We start from the raw sequence: 21,583 nt of genomic DNA, 5'->3' as shown, positions 1-21,583 counted from the left end.
TATACACACACATATATACATACATATATATATATATATATATATATGTTCGTACGTATTTATGCAGAATATTTTCTTTTCCATATATTGCTCAAAATTTAACATAAATTTTAACACATTAAGTTTGGTCGCATCTTTTATGTAAACAATTTATACAATAGAAAAAATTATAAATAAAGCCTGTAATTTTACGTCAGTACTTTATACACAATTTCCATATATTTTACAACACATGTGGAAGCCATTTTCATTAAAAATATAGAGAAATAAAATAATATTTCATATAATGCAGTATGTTTTCATTTAAAAATGTTAAACGTCTCTGCACCCTTATAACCATATTGACGATGATGAACAAATGATTATATTCAAAATTAACGTGAATTCATCATGTTTTATCGTTGTTGTATTTTACGTGCACATGATAGTTTAAAAAAATTCATTAGTAACTTTCAATTAAATAGGTAATCGTTAAATGGTTTTAATTAAATTCAGTGATATCTTTCTGAATCCAAGCCAATTAACAATCAAATGCATCGTTATTTTCATCGATTTTGATTTGGTGTTACCCTGAGATCTTTTGTAACCCCTTGCAAATTTTGTAGGAGTTGCACACGTTTATGTCTTTTTCTAATTAAATCATTTTTCGAATCGGAATGTTTCAATATTGTATTTCAATTTCAAGCTGGATGTCGTCGAGTTAGTCGTGATCGATTTGATGAACTATGTGTTCTACTGCTAGATCGTTTCCTCTTTTTACTCTTATGCCTATTTTTATGCTTCGATTTTTTTTTACGTGTATAAGATTTACTTGAATAATTACTGCATTGACTGTGCGACCTAAAATCTCCATCGGAATCTGAACTACTTAGAATTACTTCTCTTGTCTTGGACTTAAATTCACGATCTTTTCTTAACACGTCTCTGGTTGTCCAAGAGCTGTCATTATCACTCATATCTCGTTGAGATTCCCGTCTTCTAGAACTATCTCTTTTTTCTTTCTGGGATGTATAAGAAGATACACTGCTACTTCTAGACTCAGATTGTCGATCACTCTTGTATCTTGACTCTTTTCGGTGAGCTTCTTTTGTATCTGATACTTGTCTGGTTTTACCTCTTGTTCTAATTATCTTCTCACTTCTATTCGTATCAAAATCACTTGAACTAGTGACGTATTTCCTTTTAGATTTTCGCAGTGTACGAGATTTCACATTCTTCACAACTTCGTCTGAGTCAGTACTATTACTACTGAATGATTCATCATCCGAATATCGAGTTTCTTCCTTAATTAAATCTTTACGAACCCGTACAGTGCCTTTCGTAGAATATTGTAAAGTTCTCGATTTTTTTTCATCCAAAGGTTTTGATTCGATTTCGTGAGAACTGCTGTCACTACTACTACTACTTAATTTTCTTTTCGATGTCCGTTGAGTATTCCTCTTCGATGCCTTTTTTCTAGCCTCGCTTTCACCTGAACTGGATAAATTCCTACTCGTTCGATTACGAACTCTTGCTTCTATAGATCGCTTGCACCTTTTACTAGTTGTACTTCTTTTCGTATGTTTTCTAGTACGACTTTGATATTTTCTGCTTCTTCGGAAATTGTAATCGCTGTCTGAATCAGAATTACTTTCGTTAGATGATGATGCCAATGCTCGGTTCTTAATACTGTGAGATGTACTAGGTTGGACAATATCTTCATATGAAGCAGGTGCTGGAACTCTAATAATGATATTAAAATAACATAGCTATGATTTCGATTGATGTCAAGTGTTCTGAAATAAAATATTTTTACTTACTGAGCGTTATCATTTGATATGTGAGAAATGTTTATTTCTTCAGGATCGGATGAAAGTAATTCTATGATTTCTGGAGTTCTTTCATGACGAGGTTTCACATAACCAATCACTTCGCAATCATTATCTGATGTGGAGGAATCAGAGGAAATAGTCAATACATCTGGTACATTGTATGGGATTTCCAATTGGAACGTTTGTGCTACGGTACTTGGACCTAATTAAAAAAATACTTTACATTTTAATTTCATGTAAAATAACAATGTGAAACAAAAAAAAAGACAAATGAGAGTTTTACCAGGCATATTAATTGTATGCGGTCCTACACTAGGCATATCTGTGTTCATTCTAAGGTCGATTGCTTCATCTAGAACTCGGACATCTGAATCATCAGAACTAGTGCTAGTACTGCTAGATGCAGGTGACAAAATATGTGATACATATTCATTTGACAATCCTATAATGAATATTATTAATTTTAGAAAGAAAGGGTGTAAGGTATCACGTATGATATACAAATAAGTAATGGAACTATATCACATACCTTGAGGTAAATAAGTTACAGATTGATCATAGCCAACTAAATCGAAATTAGTTCGCGCATAATTAAGTAATTCATGTACAAAGTGATCTGTATATGTGCTGAAATGAGGGCGTACTAACTCTCGAAATTCTGGGCTTCTGATATCATAGTGACTAAGAGCATCCAATATGATACTTAATACATATGCAACAAGTGAAGAATTGTTATTAAGTAATACTTGCAATTCTCTATTTAACCATGGTATAAGTCGGTTTAATTCTCTCGGTTCTCTCCTTAGACAGAATAAGAAAACGTTATATTGATTTTTCATGCAAATAATGTATAAATAGTACCAAGTACTAATACTTACCGATAAAAATCGGCACTACATTCGCGAAAGCGGCCAAATACATCTGGTAATGCAGTAGCCCAAATTCCGAGCCTATAAATGGTGCGACGATAATCGGCTGGATTTACACGTCTACGTAAGCGCTCTCCTATTGGAACTTGTGGTGCTATGCTTGGTAATTGTTCTCTTCTTGCAACCTGTTCTGGATTAAGCACTATTTCATGTGGGCGCCTGTGATGTCCTGTCATAGTTGTTCTACAATGATTTAATTTATTCGTTTATGACATTGTTATATATTTAATATTAAATATTAATCTTAGATTAAGATTTATATGATACCTATAATGAAAACGATGAGTGCCAACATCCATAGCATGACCCAATTCAAAATTAAGGTCAAAAGTGGCAAATTCTCTAGGTACATGATACTGGTCATAATCTTCTTCTGACCTAACATTGTGTATGATGGATTTGAATGTCTGCTTACATAATGGACATTCTGTCTTTATTTTAGACCACTGAAGTAAACAAGTAAAACAAAATTGATGAAGGCAACTATCAGTGAATGAGGTATTCACTAATTTGCCCAAACAAATGCTACAATTTGGTGGAGGTGACACTGCACCATCACTCCGATCACTGCTATCTGGATTCTGTACAGGTGCTTCTGATTTAATAGGTTCTTCTGCACCTGCGGTCGAATCTTTTACTTCTAATGGGCCTTCCATTATAGATTAATATATTTGTCCATTTATTAAAAGGAACTACCCTGAAATATATTAAATCATATATAAATTCAAGAAAGTTAACATTAATATACTTGTATAAAAAATAATTCCATCTATAATATATTATATATGAATTAAGTATATATACTATAAAGTGAAATTAGTAAATTTAACTTAGAGTTAAATAATGTCATTAGTAATATTAATAATTATCCACTAATTTATGAAGACTATACAAGATATTTTACATATATCTAATTGTTATTATTATTACAGTTTATAAATATTCACAGACTACGATAGGTTGTTTAAAATGTTACATAAATAATTTCAGTTTACGATAAAAATGAATAATTAACAAAAATACAAGACTGTATATAAACTCTATTACGTCGACGTAAATGTCATACGTACGTGTAAAAATATCAAGATAAAAATTTTTTCGTCTTAAAATTCATTGAAAAAAGATAAGCTTGTATTAACCTTCAAGAATGTATTTCTATTAAAACAAGAAAGAAAGTGAAGAAAAAGACGTCATACGGAAAAGAAAGAGGCGTCATAAAGCTGTTTTATAATCGGTATGTTTCCATTTTATTCGACTTGTTATTGATTATCGATGTCACTATTTTTTTTCATAAATCATACGGTTCTAGAAGTATGAGTTTTTACCTTCGAGAAACGAGAAGGAAATTTTAATGTCGGCGTTTAGATGAAAAATAATTAATATCTCAACAAAACTATCTTTTCTCGGGAACAATACTTTCATAGCAACCCATGATTGCAGAACGGAAACTGGTGTAGCATAATGCTATGAATGAGATATTAACCGAAGGTAAGAATTATTATCATCAGTGATACCCTCTTAAAAAAAATTCCTAGCAGGATGAAGATAGATAAATACACGGTCTGGTTGAAATAATATTTATTTGTTCAAACTTTATCTTCAATATTTTAAATTATTAGTATTAACTACTTATATTGTTTATTACGTCATTTATAATAATATATTATTATTATTATTATTAATTTATTTTAGTCCGTGCCTTTCGGCTTTGGACGACTTCCAGATTACATCTCTTACATTGTCTTTACTTATTATAATAATATAAAAATAAGTAATAATACATATAACTGTAAATTTTTGTTAATTTGCTTCAACTGTATCGACTAACTTAATAGTAGTGAAAATTAAGTAATCGCAGTAGTACCAACATTTTAATATCTCGAAATAATTTATTGCACAAAGACAAAAAAGCTTGAATACTTGATGCTTTTTATTCAATTCGATCGTGATTACGTAGAATTACCTAACATGGTACAAATAGTACTTTTATCAATTTCTTTTATTTATTATGTTTATTTGTCATTTCTAAATATTTGAAAAATCGAATAATATAAATACTTTTTATACGTTGTTTTGATGTACTCTTATTTTTCTTATACATTCGTAATATTATATTTTAAACAAATGATTTATGAACATAATTTGTCAGAATCAACCGATAACTATAACCAGTTTATTTTCTAAAATATTATGTTGTAAAATGATGGAGATAAAATAGAAATAATTCTTCAATTAAAGAAAACCTTGTACGTACCATGATCATAAGATAAAGCTGCTATGTTAGGAAATTATGTTTCATATCATTAGCCAAAAAGAAGAATGGGAAACATACATATATAGTTCGCAAATAATGCTTTATCATGTCATTACTGAATCATTTCAACTGTCTTGCTAAGATATATATTACTTAAAGAACCGTAGTTATTTCACTATTGATAATATATAGATTGCAGATTTTTACGCAAATTCATTTTTTTGAAAATATAATTAAAAAGGTAGAGCCTCGGTAGAAAATTTTACCTACCAAATATTATAGAAAGCATTATACTTTGAATACTTTATATATATTTTCATGCGTATTCTGTGTAATTTTGTACTTTCAAATTAGTAGTTTAAGCGTAGTCTAATAATATAATACTCAATAGATTATAGGGACAAAATGGTGGATATATTTTTATGAATATTTTGTTAAAATTAATGAATCCTTTTGGTACTAATTGTAATATCTCCGTAATTATCCCTGAACCTGCAATAGTGCCGCGTTATTTGACCGAAGTTTTGCCTTTAGTTCATTGACTGTTGCTATTCCCATTAGTTTTTGGAAGTAATTTCATTCAGTAAAACCGAATATGTCTGTTTTAATAAAATATCAATTCCATATTTTGTACTAGGTTCTAAGGTATTATACTTGCACTTAATGAGGAACACTTAAGATTTCCTGAAACTCTATTTTTCTTAAGAACTGGTCAGATATGGTCCTGAGCCGCAGTCAGTTAACGTAAAATTACGGTGACTCTGATTTCGTGAGGTAAAAATAGCTTATTGTTACGTAGTCGAGCAGTAGCGATGTTCATTAATATTGCCGTAAAAATATCCTGTATACAATATTGTATCTAAATATTTTTATGTAGCAGGTACATTAATTTGTGACAATAACGGGTATTTGCGTCTTGCCGTTCAATACTAGCCATAGTTATTTTTTAATCTACATATGCATACATATATATTTTTATGATAACGTTATTCAATAAAAAAGAAAGAGATGGAGAAAGTATTACATACATTAAATACAAAATTAATTGCTGCAGATAAACATCAAGATCTGATTAATAAATACAAAACATTATGTACAGATGAAGAACGTATAGTATTTACTCTTAATGTTATGCTAGAATATAATATAATTCCACAAGCTTGTGGTGATATAAAAGATGCAAAGGAATCTGAGAAATTGAGAGAACAAGGTAATAAACTATTTGTTTCAACACCATTGAAAAATTATACATGTGTGGACGCATTAAAATTATATACAAAAAGCATAGCTTATGCTCCTTATCCATCTGAACAACTTGCTTTGGCATATGCCAACAGATCTGCTGTTCTAATGAAGTTACATAAATGTGAGTTATGTATTCAAGACATAGATAGAGCACTAGCACTCACATATCCAGATAATTTACGTGCTAAGCTTTGTGTAAGAAAAGTTGAGTGTTTAAATGCTTTGAAACATCCTCGTATGGAAGATGCCATAAAAGAAGCACAATATTGGTTGGAAAAGATGTCTTCAGATGATATCAACCGAAAAAGATTAAGTGAAAAACTAAATAATACAAAACACAATTTAGCATCTCAAAAGTTGAAGAAACAGAATATCATAAAACAACCACCGCTTCCTAAGATAAAAACTCATAATATTGAAGTTCCTTGTGCTTCTGATGCAGTAACTATAAAGTATAATGAAGAATATGGTAGACATATTGTAGCTACTCGTAAAATAAGACCTGGTGAAGTAATTGCAGTAGAAAAGCCATACTCATTAATATTAACACCTGATAATATACATACACATTGCTCAAATTGTTTGGAGGTGTCTTGGGCCAATATACCTTGTGAGCACTGTACATATGCTATGTATTGTTCAGAGGAATGTAAGGCTATGGAATGGAAAAAGTATCATGATGTTGAATGCACAGTATTTCCCTCTATGTTAAAGATGAATTTTGTCAAATTAGATCTGTTTAGTTTAAGACTTGCAATTCAGGCTGTGAGAGAAGCTACAAATATACAAGAACTAAGGAAGGAGTTAAAAGAAGTTGATAGTTGTGTTGGTAAATAGCTATACACATTATCATGATGAAATTAATATGAGTGTTAATTTTGTATTTTCTTACATTCTTTTCAGCTTCTCGAACAAAAGGTTTTTCTAAAGATGGAACTTTTCCTAGTGATAAATATAGGAGTTTATTAGGTCTTGTGACTAATACTGAAAAACGTTCAGTACAAGATCTCTTTAGAAGATCTTTAGATGCAAGCTTTATTTTATATTTTGTAGCAACATGTACTAATATGTTTGGAAATCCATTAAGCAAAGATTTATCTGTGTTAATAAAAAATGCTGATGTTACATTTGTTGGCAGTCTTATTTTGAGACATCAGCAAATGATTCCTAGTAATATTCATAGTGTATGTGATTTTCATATTGCTTTAGTGCAATTACTTTTTTTTGTCATAAATTATTAATATTGGGTTGGTCGGAAAGTTCGTGCCGATTTTCGGTAGATGACATTAGGACATAATAGATAATTAATGTAAATGACTATTTGTAGTTCTCTGAGGAATGTGGATTAGAGGCAGTTGAACGTGGTGCTGCAGCCATGCCATTCTCCAGCTTAATTAATCACAGTTGTAATCCAAATATCTTAAGGCATTCAAGATCTAAATATGTTATTATCTATGCTATATATCCTATTGAAGAAGGTGAACAGGTATATACAGGGTGCTTGGTAACTGGTGGTACAAGCGGAAAGGGGGTGATTCTATGCGAAAAAAGAAGTCGAAAATGTAGAATAAAAATTTTTCGTTTGAGACTTTGTTTTCGAGAAAATCGACTTTGAATTTTCGCTCGGTACGCGTGCATTTTATCACGTCTCGTTATAATGGATCTCACTGTAGATCGTTGTCTCGATGAAAAAATTAAAAAAAAAAATTTTTATTCTATATTTTCGACTTCTTTTTCCGCGTAGAATCACCCCCTTTTCGCTTGTACCACTAGTTGCCAACCATCCTGTATATTTAAGTGATACATAAATGGTACATTGTGATACTAATGTTTTGCCGTTCACAAATTTTTTATTCTTCTTTTTAAGTTATATGATATTTATACCCAACATTATGCTATTACACCAAAAGCTGTGAGACAAAAAAAACTTTTGAAGCAGTATTATTTTAAGTGTAATTGTCTACCATGTCAAGAGGATTGGCCACTATACTATAATCTAAAATCTTTCAGAGTAAGTTATTAGTTAATTACGAATATTTTAAAGTATTACTTTGTACTATTATTTACCTCCGCGATTTATTATTTTATAGAATTTAGTTAAGAAGGAGGAAGATAAGAACAGGATTAGACATGTGTTAAGAAAATTTAATAGATATGTTGATATTGCAACAGAAGGAAATATATCGGATAAACATATCGTTGATGATTTGTTAAAAATGATTGAAGTACTATATGAATTGGTGCCAATGCCAAGTACAGAAATGAATGATGTAGTAGAAACTTTGAAGCGTGTCTACGATTTAAATGGAAATCGATTTGAAATCCCTGAACTGTAAGTAAAGTCTTATATGATAAAATTTATACAAAACAAAATTTTAATATGTTTTGTATAAAAATAATGTGTAAAATAATGTGTAAAAATGTGTATGAAAAATAAATGTGTGTTTTAAACTATTTGTCTCTTCTTTACATCGAATATTTCTATACATGTTTTAATATTTAATAATATTTATTTATAATAATATATATTTATATTATATATTTGTATATATTAAAAATATATGTGCTATGAATAAGACGTCAATGTGTATTTGATGTCAATAACATTTTATATATTGACATATAAAATATGTATTATATTATTTTTATTAAGTACAAATTGACAGAGATCGAGAAAATACAATACCTGTAAAACCATACAAATGTTATAATGTTCAATTGCCGACAAGGTTGGATAGTAACTAAAATAATGATTAAAGTATGTTCATTGGAACTGAACAATTATATAGATACTGCAGTGATGTTCTTACTGAGCTTCAAAGGGTACAGTTTATAGCATATATTTGAGGTAGTGAAGAAGGTAAAAGGTGCATAAAAAATTGGTATAAATTATGAACTTTCAAAATACTGAATGTCAATTCCTCAAAATGTATCCTATGTATTAGGATCTATCTTGCTAGCAACCAGCTGAATATTGGTAATAAAATTGTTAACCCTATTGGGTGGTATATACTATTTGTACCACTGCAAGTGGTACAAACTGTTTGGAAATAATTATTGAAGTAAGTAATTCTCCATTCAACAGCAGGATGTACAGGACTATGTTTTTCTAAATACATCATTAATGTATTTGATGTAGTGACACCTACAAAAGAAAGTGCATTGTTACATTGCTTATTAAACAGCCTGTTAAACGATAAGTAACTCATTTAAAAAATTATATTTAACAAAACTTATATAAATGTACCAAGAGATGTGGTTTTGAGATCCTTTAGCATAGAATATCCATCACCACCGCTTTGCAAGAAGTCAGTCAGAAGTACATTATAAGTTCGATTTTTTTCAAGTTTGTTATATGTTGGAACATTGCAGGATGCACACAATACTTCTACTGAAATTACTCTTGAATTTTTTGGTTGAGTTAAATCATAGACCACCTGTAGTCATTTAAATAAAGTAATATGATTAATTACTGTTTAACAATATTGAATTATTGGTTTGTAGTAATAGCTAGAATGCTATGTATATATAATCACATACTTGAAGTCCTGAAACTTGCAAAAATGCTCCAAAGAGATTAGCAGTATTATCCTTGTCTAGATTGTAAACGCTCCATTCTAATACAGACAATAACAATTCTCCAGTCATTGAAGCTTTTAGGATAGTGTTATGAAAGGGTAGCACGTTAAGAACATCGCCCATGGTGACTTTATCTTCATTGCCTCTTGTGATAGAACTTCTGATACTGCCACTATTATGAATAGCTATTGCAGCATCCGTCCAACTGGATTGGTCTGCATATTCACCAACATTGTAATCAATCATGCTATCTGTGATTAAATTGCCCAGATTACACTCTCTTAGTCTACAAACTTTACTATCTCCTTCGAGGAGGACTTGTGTCTTTCCGAGTATTCTTAAGCTAATATTATCGATAGCATCTCTCATCTGTTCTAATTCGTTTAAAATATCTTTCGCCTATTACGAAACAAAACAAACAATTATATAATTAATATAATTTCTAGTTTGATGTTACTGGTTCTATTTAATTGACATGACTTTATTTTATAACATGACTTTTCAATAATAACAAGCAATAATTATTATTAACCTGTGGATTTGTAAGATCTATAAGGAGATAGATCTATAAGGAGATTCTACTCTTTTAATCATATTCTCAAGAATATGAATTTGCATAAAAATCCATAGTCTAATCATTATTATAAAAGTACATTTTGAAAGTCATGATATGTTAATAGGATCATAGAAATCCTTCAAATGAAGTCAGGAACAAGGAAAGTAAATGTTTTGGGAGAGACAGAGAATATAAATCATCTCCTGTGGTTACATACTCCTAATACATACTTCCTATAGCCTGGTTAAGGAAAAATAAAATTTCTGAGGTCGAAAACTGGGAGTAGTAGAGATGATTAAAATCAAATCGGTATTGAAAATGAACCAATTACTTGATTTCTAAGTATAATTTCTACACTTTTAGAATCACATTGTAGAGATGATACATCTATTTAATATTCAAATATAACTTAAAAAATAATCTTTTATTTTAATAATTGCTAACAAAAAATTGTTCTACAATATCTCTCAAAGAAGTTATAGCATATGGCAAGAATAATAGTAGGGTTAACAAAATTTTATAAAAAACTATTGCATTCTATATATGATGCAATGGAATTTAGAACAGTTTAGCGATGAACTTTTCTTGTCTATAATATTCTGTTATGGACAGGGCTAATATATTAGGAGCATATCTAAATCGAATTGGTAACTTCTATTTTCTATCTTTCTCATATAATAGTGCGAATCTTGTCTGTGACATCACACTAGAAATTTAACGACTTCTTCGAGTATTCTATGTTCCTGTTAACATTTCTCGATTTTCGGAGTAAGTTCAAACACTCAATAGATGGCATTGATCTCTAATTCTTTCTTATCGTTATCCTTGTACAGTTTATCGGGACGTGTGTATAAAGGTACTGCTGCATTAAGGAGCTATAAATCTATTTTTCAATAATTTGAGAAAACTAACAAGAATCAATTCAATGTCAATCAAAATCAAATTACTTTTTGAAATATCAACTAATTAGTCAACCATTGGTTAAATTGATAATAATAAACTTTTGTTTTTTTGAATATGAAACCTGCCTTCTTCTTCCAATTAAAATATTAGAGCTGCCTTTTTATTGTTATAAACCTTATATGCCTATGTTATATGCCATGTATATATATTTGCATCGATAATGTTGCCAATTTCATTACAAGATATGGATTTATATAATTGCACATCAAAAGAAGATCCGACTTTGATATCAAATAATGTAGATGACAATTATTTCTGTTATATATATATACAAATTTAACGCTCACCTGTTCAATACTGCTATCTACAAGAATAGGATTGCCATTAATATAAGTCACTTCTCCCTTATCATCGAAGGTCACCGTAAGATTGCCAAGATACTTAGTATAAGCGTAAGCTTGAACCACATAAACCTTTCGTCCACTTTTCTGTATTACTTCTGTTGGATATAAACCTTCTGGTACCTCCAAATCCGGTTGTATGCCATTATAAAGGAAAGTATTCGTGTGTCCACCGATCACTATATCGATATCTTCCACTTCTCGACCAATCTTTTTGTCCATCTCAAATCCAGAATGTCCCACAGCGATCAATATGTTCACACCCTGGCTTTTTAATTGTTTTGCTTCTCTACGAATGCTCTCCACTTCGTCTAAGAAAATCACGTTTTCCGTTCTGGCAATTATTTTGGTATCTGGTGTTAGATAACCGATTACGCCGATTTTTACTCCATTTACGGTTAGAACTGTACTGTTTTTTAACTTTGTGGCTGCCAGATCTGGTTGTTTGCTTAAGTCCAGGTTGGAAGTGACTATGGGGAACGAGGCGTTCTGGATGAAAGGTATTAAACCTTCCACGCTTTCGTCGAACTCGTGGTTTCCTAAACTCTGTAATTTTGTGACAGAAAAAAATACAGAACGATAAAAGATCGACGGCATGGATGGATAGTACGGAAGTATTTTCACACGAGATACTCTACCGTGACATTTGGAGCTAGGAGATTCAAGAATTTGGCTACAATTTCCCACTTGTACACGCTGAACCACATAGATCCTTGATAAGTATCGCCAGCGTTGAGGAAGAGACATGGGACCGACGAGTTTCTGGCTTGTCGAACCAGGGTAGCTATTCTCGCGAATCCACCATAGCATTTCTTCTCCTCTGCTTCTTTCTTCGAGCAAACGCTTGATAATCTTGATGTTTGCTCGAATCTGTGAACATTAATCGGGCAATTTTTTTAGGCTAATTGACAAATTAACAGGTTAATTGTTTGAGTTAAAAGGATGTATCTGAATCAAGCTGATAGTCTAATTTGTCTTGTAATTGGCTAGATTCAGCTATGAATAATTTATAAGTAATCTGCGTTTGAAAACAGGCTACTCGACTCGTTATTAGTGGTGTGATAAACAGTGGAATATAATACCAAGTATACGAAAACACATTACTTTTCAGATATTGAGTATCATCGAAATTAGAAAATCATCGCGAAAACAAACTGATTTTCTTTCGTCTGGCCTTCATACGTGAAGGTATTTCGCTGGATAATTAACGTGAAAACTAACGTTTAAATCGCACGTGGAGTATTAGTTATCGTTACGTTGTTCGTAATTAGCGTCGATGCGTTGCGATCGCGTAGTGCCGATATTTTGACTATTTGAATATTTAGCCGAAATAATTTGCGATGGAGCGTATTGAAAAACTTACTAAACGCAATAAATAGCGACAATCCGCGAGAAACAAACTGACTGTTAGACTGGGGATATTTACGCAAATGCGCATCTTATTCGTATTTCTACGTCTGGAAATTTTTAGAAGATGGACGAACATAATATGGGATGATCGAAGTGAAACAATGGAGAAATACGGCGATAAGAATGCTAGTCGATGTCTGTGCATCTTGAAAACTTTTCGCAACATCTATTTTTTATCTTATTTCTTTTAATTGCGAAAACTACAGAGTCTCCGCTGTTCGAATCAATATAAAAGTCGACTAATCGCGATAAAATCAATCTCTTATCTTATTCCTTTTTTTTTTTTATAGAACGATTTTTACAAAGATAAATCTGATAACAGGGAAACGTTGTGGCGAAAGCGAATAATTTCCGACGATTATTACTATTAGACAATTCGCGACTGTAGATGTTTCTTATCTTTACTCGTTCATTTTTTTTTTTTAAATAACGAAAATAAAGAAAGAGGGAAAAGTAAGAAATTGTGACAAAAATGAATAATCAGGCTAACTATTAATTTGAACAAATTCAGAATATACGTACGCATTTCTTTTTCTATATTTCTTCCTCCTGTAAAGATACGAAACGTATCCTTTTATGATATCCATATATTCTTTAGAAAATCAAAGATATCTTTCCTCTCGAATTCTCCTTTTGTAAAAAGTAAAAAAATAAAAAAAAAAAAATAAAAAGGAAAGAGAAGCGGAAGAAGGATATAAAAACCAGTTACCTCGAATGCATATCATTGGTGTGAACGATTCGAAGGGTGAGTCCCTCAGATTCCTGGGGTTCCGTAGGCATAGGGTTGCCGAGGACTTCACTGGAGAACGCCAGAACGGTCGTAATCATGATCCAAGCGACGAGCATTTTGTCACACGGCTGTTCACGCTTCGGCTGCATTCTCGTCCAATTTCACACTGTTCCGTTAACCGGTTGTTTTAAATGTAATAAGGCAAGCGACTTGGGTATCGTGGTGGCTATCAGCCAGAAAGAATGGAGAGGAAGGGGACAAATTGGTTCACCAATTGCGACCTTGTCCGATTCGTAGTTTCATCGCTGACTAATATTCCTTTCTTTTCTATTATCTGTCCCGTTTTTCTCCTTCGTTTTAACGATCAGCCGTTTCGTTTTAAGACAATCCATTCATTTTCTGGATCATTAGGTTTCTCGTTTTCGAGGAAGTCGCCAGGATCCTTTGTCTGGATTTTCTATTAAACGAAGAAAAGAAAAAGATGCATCGTGACTATCCGCTATCGTCTGGCTCGTTAATTTTTATTGTAAACGAGGTTTTGTCGTTAAATTACTTCTCGTTGAATACCGCGCAGAATACTCACGTAACGAGAAACAATCTCCACTATCTTAACGAACTTACATCTCCTGAGGACTGTTATAAATCATCCATCATGTGTTCCTCGGAAATATTATTTTGCGCACTTGTAGTTTTATCATAAACGCAAAAAATCTTAGAGCCTAATCGTTGATAGTGGAGACACAATTTTTAGGATGGTTTTGTAACGAGGACATAGCGTACGTATTATAATTTGCGGCCAGTTTTATCGAAGACAGATTCATGTATGGTTTAGCGAATTAATTAATATTAGTTTTTAATTAATAATAACGAATAATTAATAACTCGTCGAACTATATCGCGTGTTTTATCGAGCGTGAAAGTGTTAATGATGAATCAGCTGGATCGAGGGTACTTGGGAGGAAAGTCGCGAAAAGAAGGTAAAGGACTTAAAAAAGTAGTTTACCGAGATGAACGATGAGGCAATAATTGCATACTGTCATCCACGATACGGGTGAATATAATTTCCTTGCACAACATTCCTTGCACAACGACAAATGGCTTAAATATCCTTTCGATAATCAATTACGTGTATTCCGGTTATCCGTGTGAATGCTTTACTATCGAATTCTGTTATTTGTCTTCTGACTGAATTATTTTCAACCGATGCATATTTTTCTACCTTAGAAAAAGCGTGGCATTTTCGTTAAATTCTTGCATATTCGAAGATCTTCGAGTTCGAGAGAAATACGAAAGAACCGTTTCGATAATCGTACGATAATGATTTCTTAAAACATTGACAATTTCTTTCTCTCGCCGAGGCGAAAGCGAGATCGAGAGAAAAAAATTCGAAGATCGCAGAAGAGCTAATTTGCCTACTTTTAATTTTGCGATACAGAATTTAGACGAAGCTCGATAGAAATTTTCTAGCCGTCTGTGCTGCAAGTTGTACCGCTGACGAAGCAGGTATTGATTGCTTTATCGGATCCAGAAATTGTTTAACGATACCTGACATTTTTTGAGGTACCTCGTCGGCATGTATTTATTATTTATACTTCTATTTCACGCATGCCGAGATTTTTTGTCGCGAGTAAGCAAAAATTCCACTCACACGCATTATGCGTAATATACACCACCGCTCAAAAGTATTCGGGTATTGGTATATTTCTGACATGATGCATTTTGATTACAGAATTACGGGCAAATCAATCTGCAATGATTTTATCCTTTACAATTATCGCAGCTACGTGTAATAGTATTAGGCCATCCTATAAGTAACGTCGGTTTTTGATTAATAACTTACAGCGAAAAGAATTAAAACCTATTGACGTTTATTTCTAATCGTCAATGTCAATCATCGGTTTCTATGATCTTTCCCTATTTTTCCCTATTTTTCTCTCGAAGTTTTGAGTCAAACATTCAACGCTGATTCTATTTGCCTACTACCATTGAATTTTTTACTGAACGATTTTCTTCTAAAAATGAGTCTTCGATATTTTCTCACGCTTAGAACACGTCCTGTATTTCACGAATGTTTTTAAAAATATCCTTAGTTGTGCTGGCTTTTTAAAATTCCCATAGTATGCAATTTTCTAACCGAGACACATTTTATAAATTCTATTAATATGAAAATATTTGATTGCTGCTTTCTAAGAAACAAAGGGAGAAGGCTGTATAAAATACATCAGCATTATCTAAGGTAAAATAAGAAACTTATAAGAAAGAATAAGGTAGAATAAGATGTTTGTTATTGTAAAACCTTGTAGAATTCGGCCAACAAGTTGTTTATCTTCAAATTCTTCAATTTCTGAATTGTACATCAGATTTAAGAAGGTCTAAGACTAAAATGACTTTCAGAGATATGGTGTGGAGTGCTGATAAGGAATATTGTATGAGGCTGGAATTACAATAAATTATCTCCCTCTCTCTCCCTCTCTTTCTAAAACGATTATTGGGTATTTATGTTATATAATTATTATACAATTAATATACTATATCATTTTTACATACATTACGCCATATAACTACACCATATATAATTATATAATTATAAATACATACACTATATAATTAAACACTAAATAAGTTTCTTAATTTTTTACTAAATATAATACAACCGGTGATACTGAAACAACAAATTTGACAATTTCAAAAGTAAAGTAAAAGGTAAGAGGAAAACGCAATTTAGCACTGTAGCCTGTAGGTAGCGACTGTTGCTTCTAATTATTAATTCATCGTTAATTTGCACGCTTTGGTACGACTGCTATTACTAGATTGTTAGATTTTTATGCAAATTCATACGTTCGAAAATACTTATAGGTAAAAAAGTACAGACTGTGTAGAAAATTGCTCTATCTACCAAGCACTGTACAAAGTACCACATGTTGAATATTTTACATACGTTCTGCGCATTTATCATCTGCATTTTATGCAATTCCGCATTTTCAAATTCCCTCTAAACGCACATGTAAAATGTATTTCCTACAAATGTATACGAGGAAACGATTGACCTCAATTAGCTATGAGCGTTTAACATTTAGGACTTAGAAAGGTGGCACTTGCGATAAATACGGTTACATAACGAGTTATTTGGCGTTGCATTAGAAAAATGACAATGACAAATCAACTACGCGGCTTCGTTTTGTTTCACGTCTAATTGATACGTTGTACTTCCTCATATTGGAAAAAAATGGATCAACTATACCCGGTTTGTATTAATTTAACGAACGTAACTTCTGAATGAAATGGCCTTCGTATCAGTCGATACGATTTAAATACGGCAGATGTCTATCTACTTCGCGTTTTCTATTTCCTCATCGAGTTCCGTTCAATGAGAACTGATTTCCATTCGAACAAACGAAGGCTCTGTTATTTCATTTAATTGCTACAGATTAAAAAACTGGATAGCATAGCTACATGTGACTATGTTTATCTTCTCGTCGGATCATCGAATAGAATCTATCATTAAATTTTCAAATGTAGAAGTTTCGCGAATCTAAAATATAAAGCGTTATACTTTGCCGAACTTTCGCGAGACAACTTAAACTAACAACGAGCCATTAAAACCACGGTTGATAAGAACTTCGACAAGCGTCTACGACAAAAAGCATACTATTAGATTAAAGATCTTAAAATATTCAAGCGTAATAAAGACGTGTGTGATGCCTCATGACAAGTGATAAAGGGTGTTCTTTATCATTGTTAGATATGTTCGGGATTTGGAGTCGCGGTCAGTTTATGACTCGGACAACACATCTGCCTTTTTCGAGAAAATTCGAATTGCCTACCTCCCCAAGCTGTAAACTTTACGATGCGCACCTCATTAACACGTTGACTGCCACGACACCCGTATTCGGTTGTCAGCAAAGTTTCTGGTGGGACTGCGTAACCCATATTCGGGTGTCGCTTATTTGACTACTTGCGAAGGATCGTCGTAGGTATTTGAAAAGATATTCCATAATAATGAAACTGTTGAATTGTTATAAAAGTAATACGAAAATGGTTTATTAAAAAAATTATTTAGAATGTAAAACTAAGAAAGAAGTTTTCAATTTTTCTTTTCGACATTGTAACGAATTAGGACAGAGATTTTAAGTTATACCGTTCGTTGCTCGGCCAAGATTCAAACTGATTTTGTAGAAAGTGGAGAGGAATGGAAACAAAAGAAACGAGAAATCATTCTTAAGACCACCACTTGAGCGACTCGCATTACTAAAATATCGATGGGAGCACCCAGCAGAGAACACTTGGTACTGCTGATGGAGATTTCTTTGAAAACGTGTTAAGGGACTAAAAGACGAGGGTACAATTAAACCATGGAAAACCCGGGGACGAAAAGTCAGGATATAAGGACGAAACGGAGCTTTTGTTGGGAGGAGCAACGACATCCTACGATAATCTTCATCAGAGCGTCGTATTGTTCCTATATACTAAAAGTGCAAATAAATTGCCAAACCATACTAATACTCGATATATTTAATTTACCTTCACCTCGAGCGTTAATCTCATTCAAGGTTCGCGATATCAATCGATCGGTTGAACCTGACCGATCGCTATTTAGTTGAGAATTCGCAACAAAGTGAATGTGGCGATCGAAGGGGCTCGTTTCTAACTATACATACAAAGATCACGCAAACAAGAAATAAGCAATTTTTTAATTTAAAAATCAATTCTATGTTCCCAAAACTGTCATCTCAATTGATTGTAGAATTTAATGTGTATTTTTACGTTCTATCAATACACGATACAGGAACATTTAAAAAAATGATTCTTCACCCGATTGTTTATAAAATTTCATAGATTTATTAGTTATTTTCAGGAAACTTATATTTCTGAATTACGAAAAAAATATATTGTTCGAAATTAAGAAATTAATAAAAATGTACTTGTAATGTTCCTTTTGTGTGCTGTTCATATAATACTAGATCTATCTAAATGTATTATATATACAAGATTATAAAAATAAATATGTGTACGTAAACGTATCTCTGCCTAGATACAATTCCACGTTAATTCTGTTAGAAAACATTGAATGTTTTCAGTAATCACGAAAGATAAAAATCTGAAGCCAATCATATCGATTGAGACAAAGATCTAATTGATAATCTAATCCTGACAAATGCTAATCTGTTTATTAAAGATTCCTACGGTAAGTACACAAAGATTTTATTAAGCCGCTCTTTGTACCTTGAAAAGTAAAAAAAACATGCTAGTTAGATATTTTAACTAAAGATAATAAAATACCGCACCAATCGTATCGCGTCGAGCCACATGATCGATAGGCATTAATCACGAGTCACTTGAACGAAATTTTAAAAGGATCCGAAGACGTACTACGTCTTACGACGTGGCTGTGACAATAATAAATCTTCACAAATCACTCGATGTCCATCAATCACTCGATTGTTCAACAAATTTCCAAATTTTCACCCCTTTCGAACACGTAATACGATTTTGTCGTATACTGTACTCGATAGAAGGGATTTAAAGAAGAATGATCTATCGAGGAACGATCAGGCATCCGGAGCGCGCTTATTCGAATGTATTCGATTGTCGAACTAAAAATATCTCACTCCTCATAACGAGGAGAGATCCTGATGCCAATCACTCACCGATGGATCTCCTCTGTGCGATGAAAGTTGGCTGCTGGTTACACAACGATCACACGGCTGACTCGAGCACGACGTCGAGTGCACGACGGCGATGAAGTTACGTTTCCGCCAACGAACCGATTTTGCCGAGCGACCGACGTCGACTGAACACGATCGCCGACCGAAAACCTCGAGCCGCCTCCGTTTGTCCCCCGATCCATCCACGAATTGCTCCTCCGGCTCGTGGATTTCAGAGCAAACTGGTTGAGACGGTGGTAAATTCTGCCGAGTACACGTGGTTCATCCTCGACGCGGAGAAGACGGGAAGGCAGCTTTTGGAAAAATCTGTTTGACGTGCGGCGAACGGTGAACGATAAACGACGAATGTGCGTGAAATTTGAATTTTTCTTGTATCTTGGCAGTTTTTAATTTTCACCTGTAAATTGCGCGCGGTTGTCTTTCGGCGAGAGATTCTTAGAATCACGGAACTCAAATTCGATAGGGAGAAATTAATTTCGGTTGGATCGATCCTGACTCTTAAAAATGTGAAATTAGATAAGGGTATTATTATGGCCAAGAGAGTGGCGATCTAATTAGCTTGATCTTCTTGATTAACAGGCTAACTTTCCAATTCTCGTAGGCAGCTAGAAGTTAGAAGTTAGAGCAGTTAGAAGTTTAGAGACTGAGAATGGTAATGATGGTTGTTATTGTACGAAGAGAATTCACAAATTGCCGATACATTATTCATCGATAGATACCATAAAGCTTTAACGTTTTGAATACTGAATACGAATATTGCGTATGACATTATTTAATTTAAAAACAATCTGTTAAAATTTGTTTCCTAGAGCTGGAAAATATAAAAATCGTTAGCATAATAGTTTTCGTGCTGTTTTTGTGAAACTTTGAAAATTGTCCAAATATATATGTCGGGTTATCGTTAGGTTTAGGGGCGCGTAACGAATCTTCATTCGGACTAGCCATCGTTGTTGTACGATAGAGATTATATTTACTGGTATAAATATGACTTTTACACGGTTTGACAAATAACCGTGACGATTAGACACTCGAGACGTTAATGACAATGTTCTTAGGTTCCATAACGAATCCACGGTCAACGGGGTAACTCTTTGTTAAACGTAGAATATATTTTGGAACACAAAGTAACATTTGCTGTGACGACAAGGTGATCGCAAGAATAAAAGCTGATGAAAACTTTCCTCTCCTTACGATCGCGTTCGTTTTGTTATATATTGGCCAGGGATACCAACAAAATTCCAGCCGCCGTTGCTAGGCAGTTTCACGTAGCGGCGACATTGTTCCTGCCCGGGGTTTCATTGTTAATACAACGAGTGTCCCATAATATTGGCACTTCTCTGTTAGGTAAAAACGTTCATCCCGTGACCGTGGCTACGTTCAGCGACCAGTTGTGTTACCTCGTGCCCAAGCCCACTGTCATAAATCTCGGGTAAACACAATCGGATTGAATCATAACAATTACTTCTAAGTTTTATTATTTAAGTACAGCTATATAAATAGTCTAGACTAAAGTATTGGGGATTTCCCCAAAAATTCTAAAGGAAAGGCCCCGATGTCTTTTCATCTCCGACATATATATACTACATAATTTCTTAGTACCTTCCTTTCGAACGAACGATCGATTGTGTGAGTTCAGCGCTGTAGTTTTTGGCAAGCTGGTCAGTTGGTGCTTTTAAAGTTCAATGGCAGACTCGCAAACGAGTTTGTTTGATCGATTAGAGGTAGTCGAGATCGTCTTGATTTTATCCCTTTTCAGAGCTAAATATATACGTTCACATTTGACTTTACCTCGTGAACACAACGTGATCATAAACTATGCACAATGCATAACGTATAAATGTAATGGAAATATATATGGAATAAAAATAGAAGATGAAATAAATTGACCAGCGTTCGAGCGTATCTATTCTGTTGGCACATGGCCTTTATAAAAATTGCTCCGATTATTCTCAACTTAATTGTCGTATGCGTACGATCTTACCCATGATAAAGCGTCACGTCGTTCGATACGATCGCGAAAATATTTCTGGCTGTAGAGTAAATCTGCGATAATATCACTAATTCGCGTATTTTTATGTCGAGTATTAAAAATTTTCCAC

At 33.0% G+C, this 21,583-nt stretch overlaps 3 protein-coding genes across 9 annotated transcripts in view; 1 reads left to right on the top strand and 2 right to left on the bottom strand.

The window, feature by feature from the left end:
* Positions 1 to 118: 118 nt before the first annotated feature.
* On the bottom strand, positions 119 to 4,223 carry LOC117243335 (E3 ubiquitin-protein ligase Topors). 2 transcript variants are annotated; one of them, XM_033510713.1, is made up of 7 exons: positions 4,066 to 4,223; positions 3,008 to 3,437; positions 2,690 to 2,923; positions 2,341 to 2,612; positions 2,095 to 2,268; positions 1,800 to 2,013; positions 119 to 1,722 (listed from the first exon to the last, which is right to left on the bottom strand). In XM_033510713.1, the coding sequence occupies exons 2-7, from the start codon at positions 3,394 to 3,396 to the stop codon at positions 681 to 683; spliced, it is 2,325 nt and encodes a 774-aa protein (XP_033366604.1). In that variant the 5' UTR covers positions 3,397 to 3,437; positions 4,066 to 4,223; the 3' UTR covers positions 119 to 680. The 2 variants fall into 2 exon arrangements, with proteins under 2 accessions (XP_033366604.1, XP_033366605.1); XM_033510714.1 differs by having other exon boundaries at positions 2,095 to 2,253; positions 4,066 to 4,222.
* A 736-nt stretch (positions 4,224 to 4,959) lies between these two features.
* On the top strand, positions 4,960 to 8,635 carry LOC117243342 (SET and MYND domain-containing protein 4-like). Of its 5 annotated transcripts, none has more exons than XM_033510731.1 (7): positions 4,960 to 4,986; positions 5,640 to 5,763; positions 5,875 to 7,068; positions 7,143 to 7,423; positions 7,567 to 7,725; positions 8,107 to 8,250; positions 8,330 to 8,575. In XM_033510731.1, exons 3-7 carry the CDS (start codon positions 6,003 to 6,005, stop codon positions 8,573 to 8,575), a joined length of 1,896 nt encoding a protein of 631 aa, XP_033366622.1. In that variant the 5' UTR covers positions 4,960 to 4,986; positions 5,640 to 5,763; positions 5,875 to 6,002. The 5 variants fall into 5 exon arrangements, with proteins under 5 accessions (XP_033366622.1, XP_033366624.1, XP_033366621.1 ...); XM_033510733.1 differs by lacking the exon at positions 4,960 to 4,986 and adding an exon at positions 5,412 to 5,564; XM_033510730.1 differs by lacking the exon at positions 4,960 to 4,986 and adding an exon at positions 5,412 to 5,564 and having other exon boundaries at positions 5,632 to 5,768; positions 5,872 to 7,068.
* A 232-nt stretch (positions 8,636 to 8,867) lies between these two features.
* LOC117243346 (protein 5NUC-like) overlaps positions 8,868 to 21,583 on the bottom strand; it is a 17,266-nt gene continuing 4,550 nt past the window's right edge. The window contains exons 1-7 of one of the 2 annotated variants that reach the window (XM_033510738.1): positions 19,467 to 19,745; positions 13,798 to 14,275; positions 12,317 to 12,548; positions 11,625 to 12,224; positions 9,780 to 10,217; positions 9,487 to 9,676; positions 8,868 to 9,384 (exon numbers count right to left, since the gene is read on the bottom strand). In XM_033510738.1, the coding sequence (XP_033366629.1) occupies positions 9,188 to 9,384; positions 9,487 to 9,676; positions 9,780 to 10,217; positions 11,625 to 12,224; positions 12,317 to 12,548; positions 13,798 to 13,967 (1,827 nt within the window). In that variant the 5' untranslated portion in view covers positions 13,968 to 14,275; positions 19,467 to 19,745 and the 3' untranslated portion in view covers positions 8,868 to 9,187. Of the gene's footprint in view, positions 9,385 to 9,486; positions 9,677 to 9,779; positions 10,218 to 11,624; positions 12,225 to 12,316; positions 12,549 to 13,797; positions 14,276 to 19,466; positions 19,746 to 21,583 lie in introns of those variants that run through there. The other variant, XM_033510739.1, reaches the window with a different exon arrangement.

The sequence above is a fragment of the Bombus vosnesenskii genome, unplaced genomic scaffold, assembly GCF_011952255.1.
Source record: "Bombus vosnesenskii isolate JDL3184/JDL3185 unplaced genomic scaffold, Bvos_JDL3184-5_v1.1 scf7180000013265, whole genome shotgun sequence".
In the NCBI taxonomy this organism is placed as follows: Eukaryota; Metazoa; Arthropoda; class Insecta; order Hymenoptera; family Apidae; genus Bombus; species Bombus vosnesenskii.
This window is presented reverse-complemented; position numbering and strand designations above follow the sequence as displayed.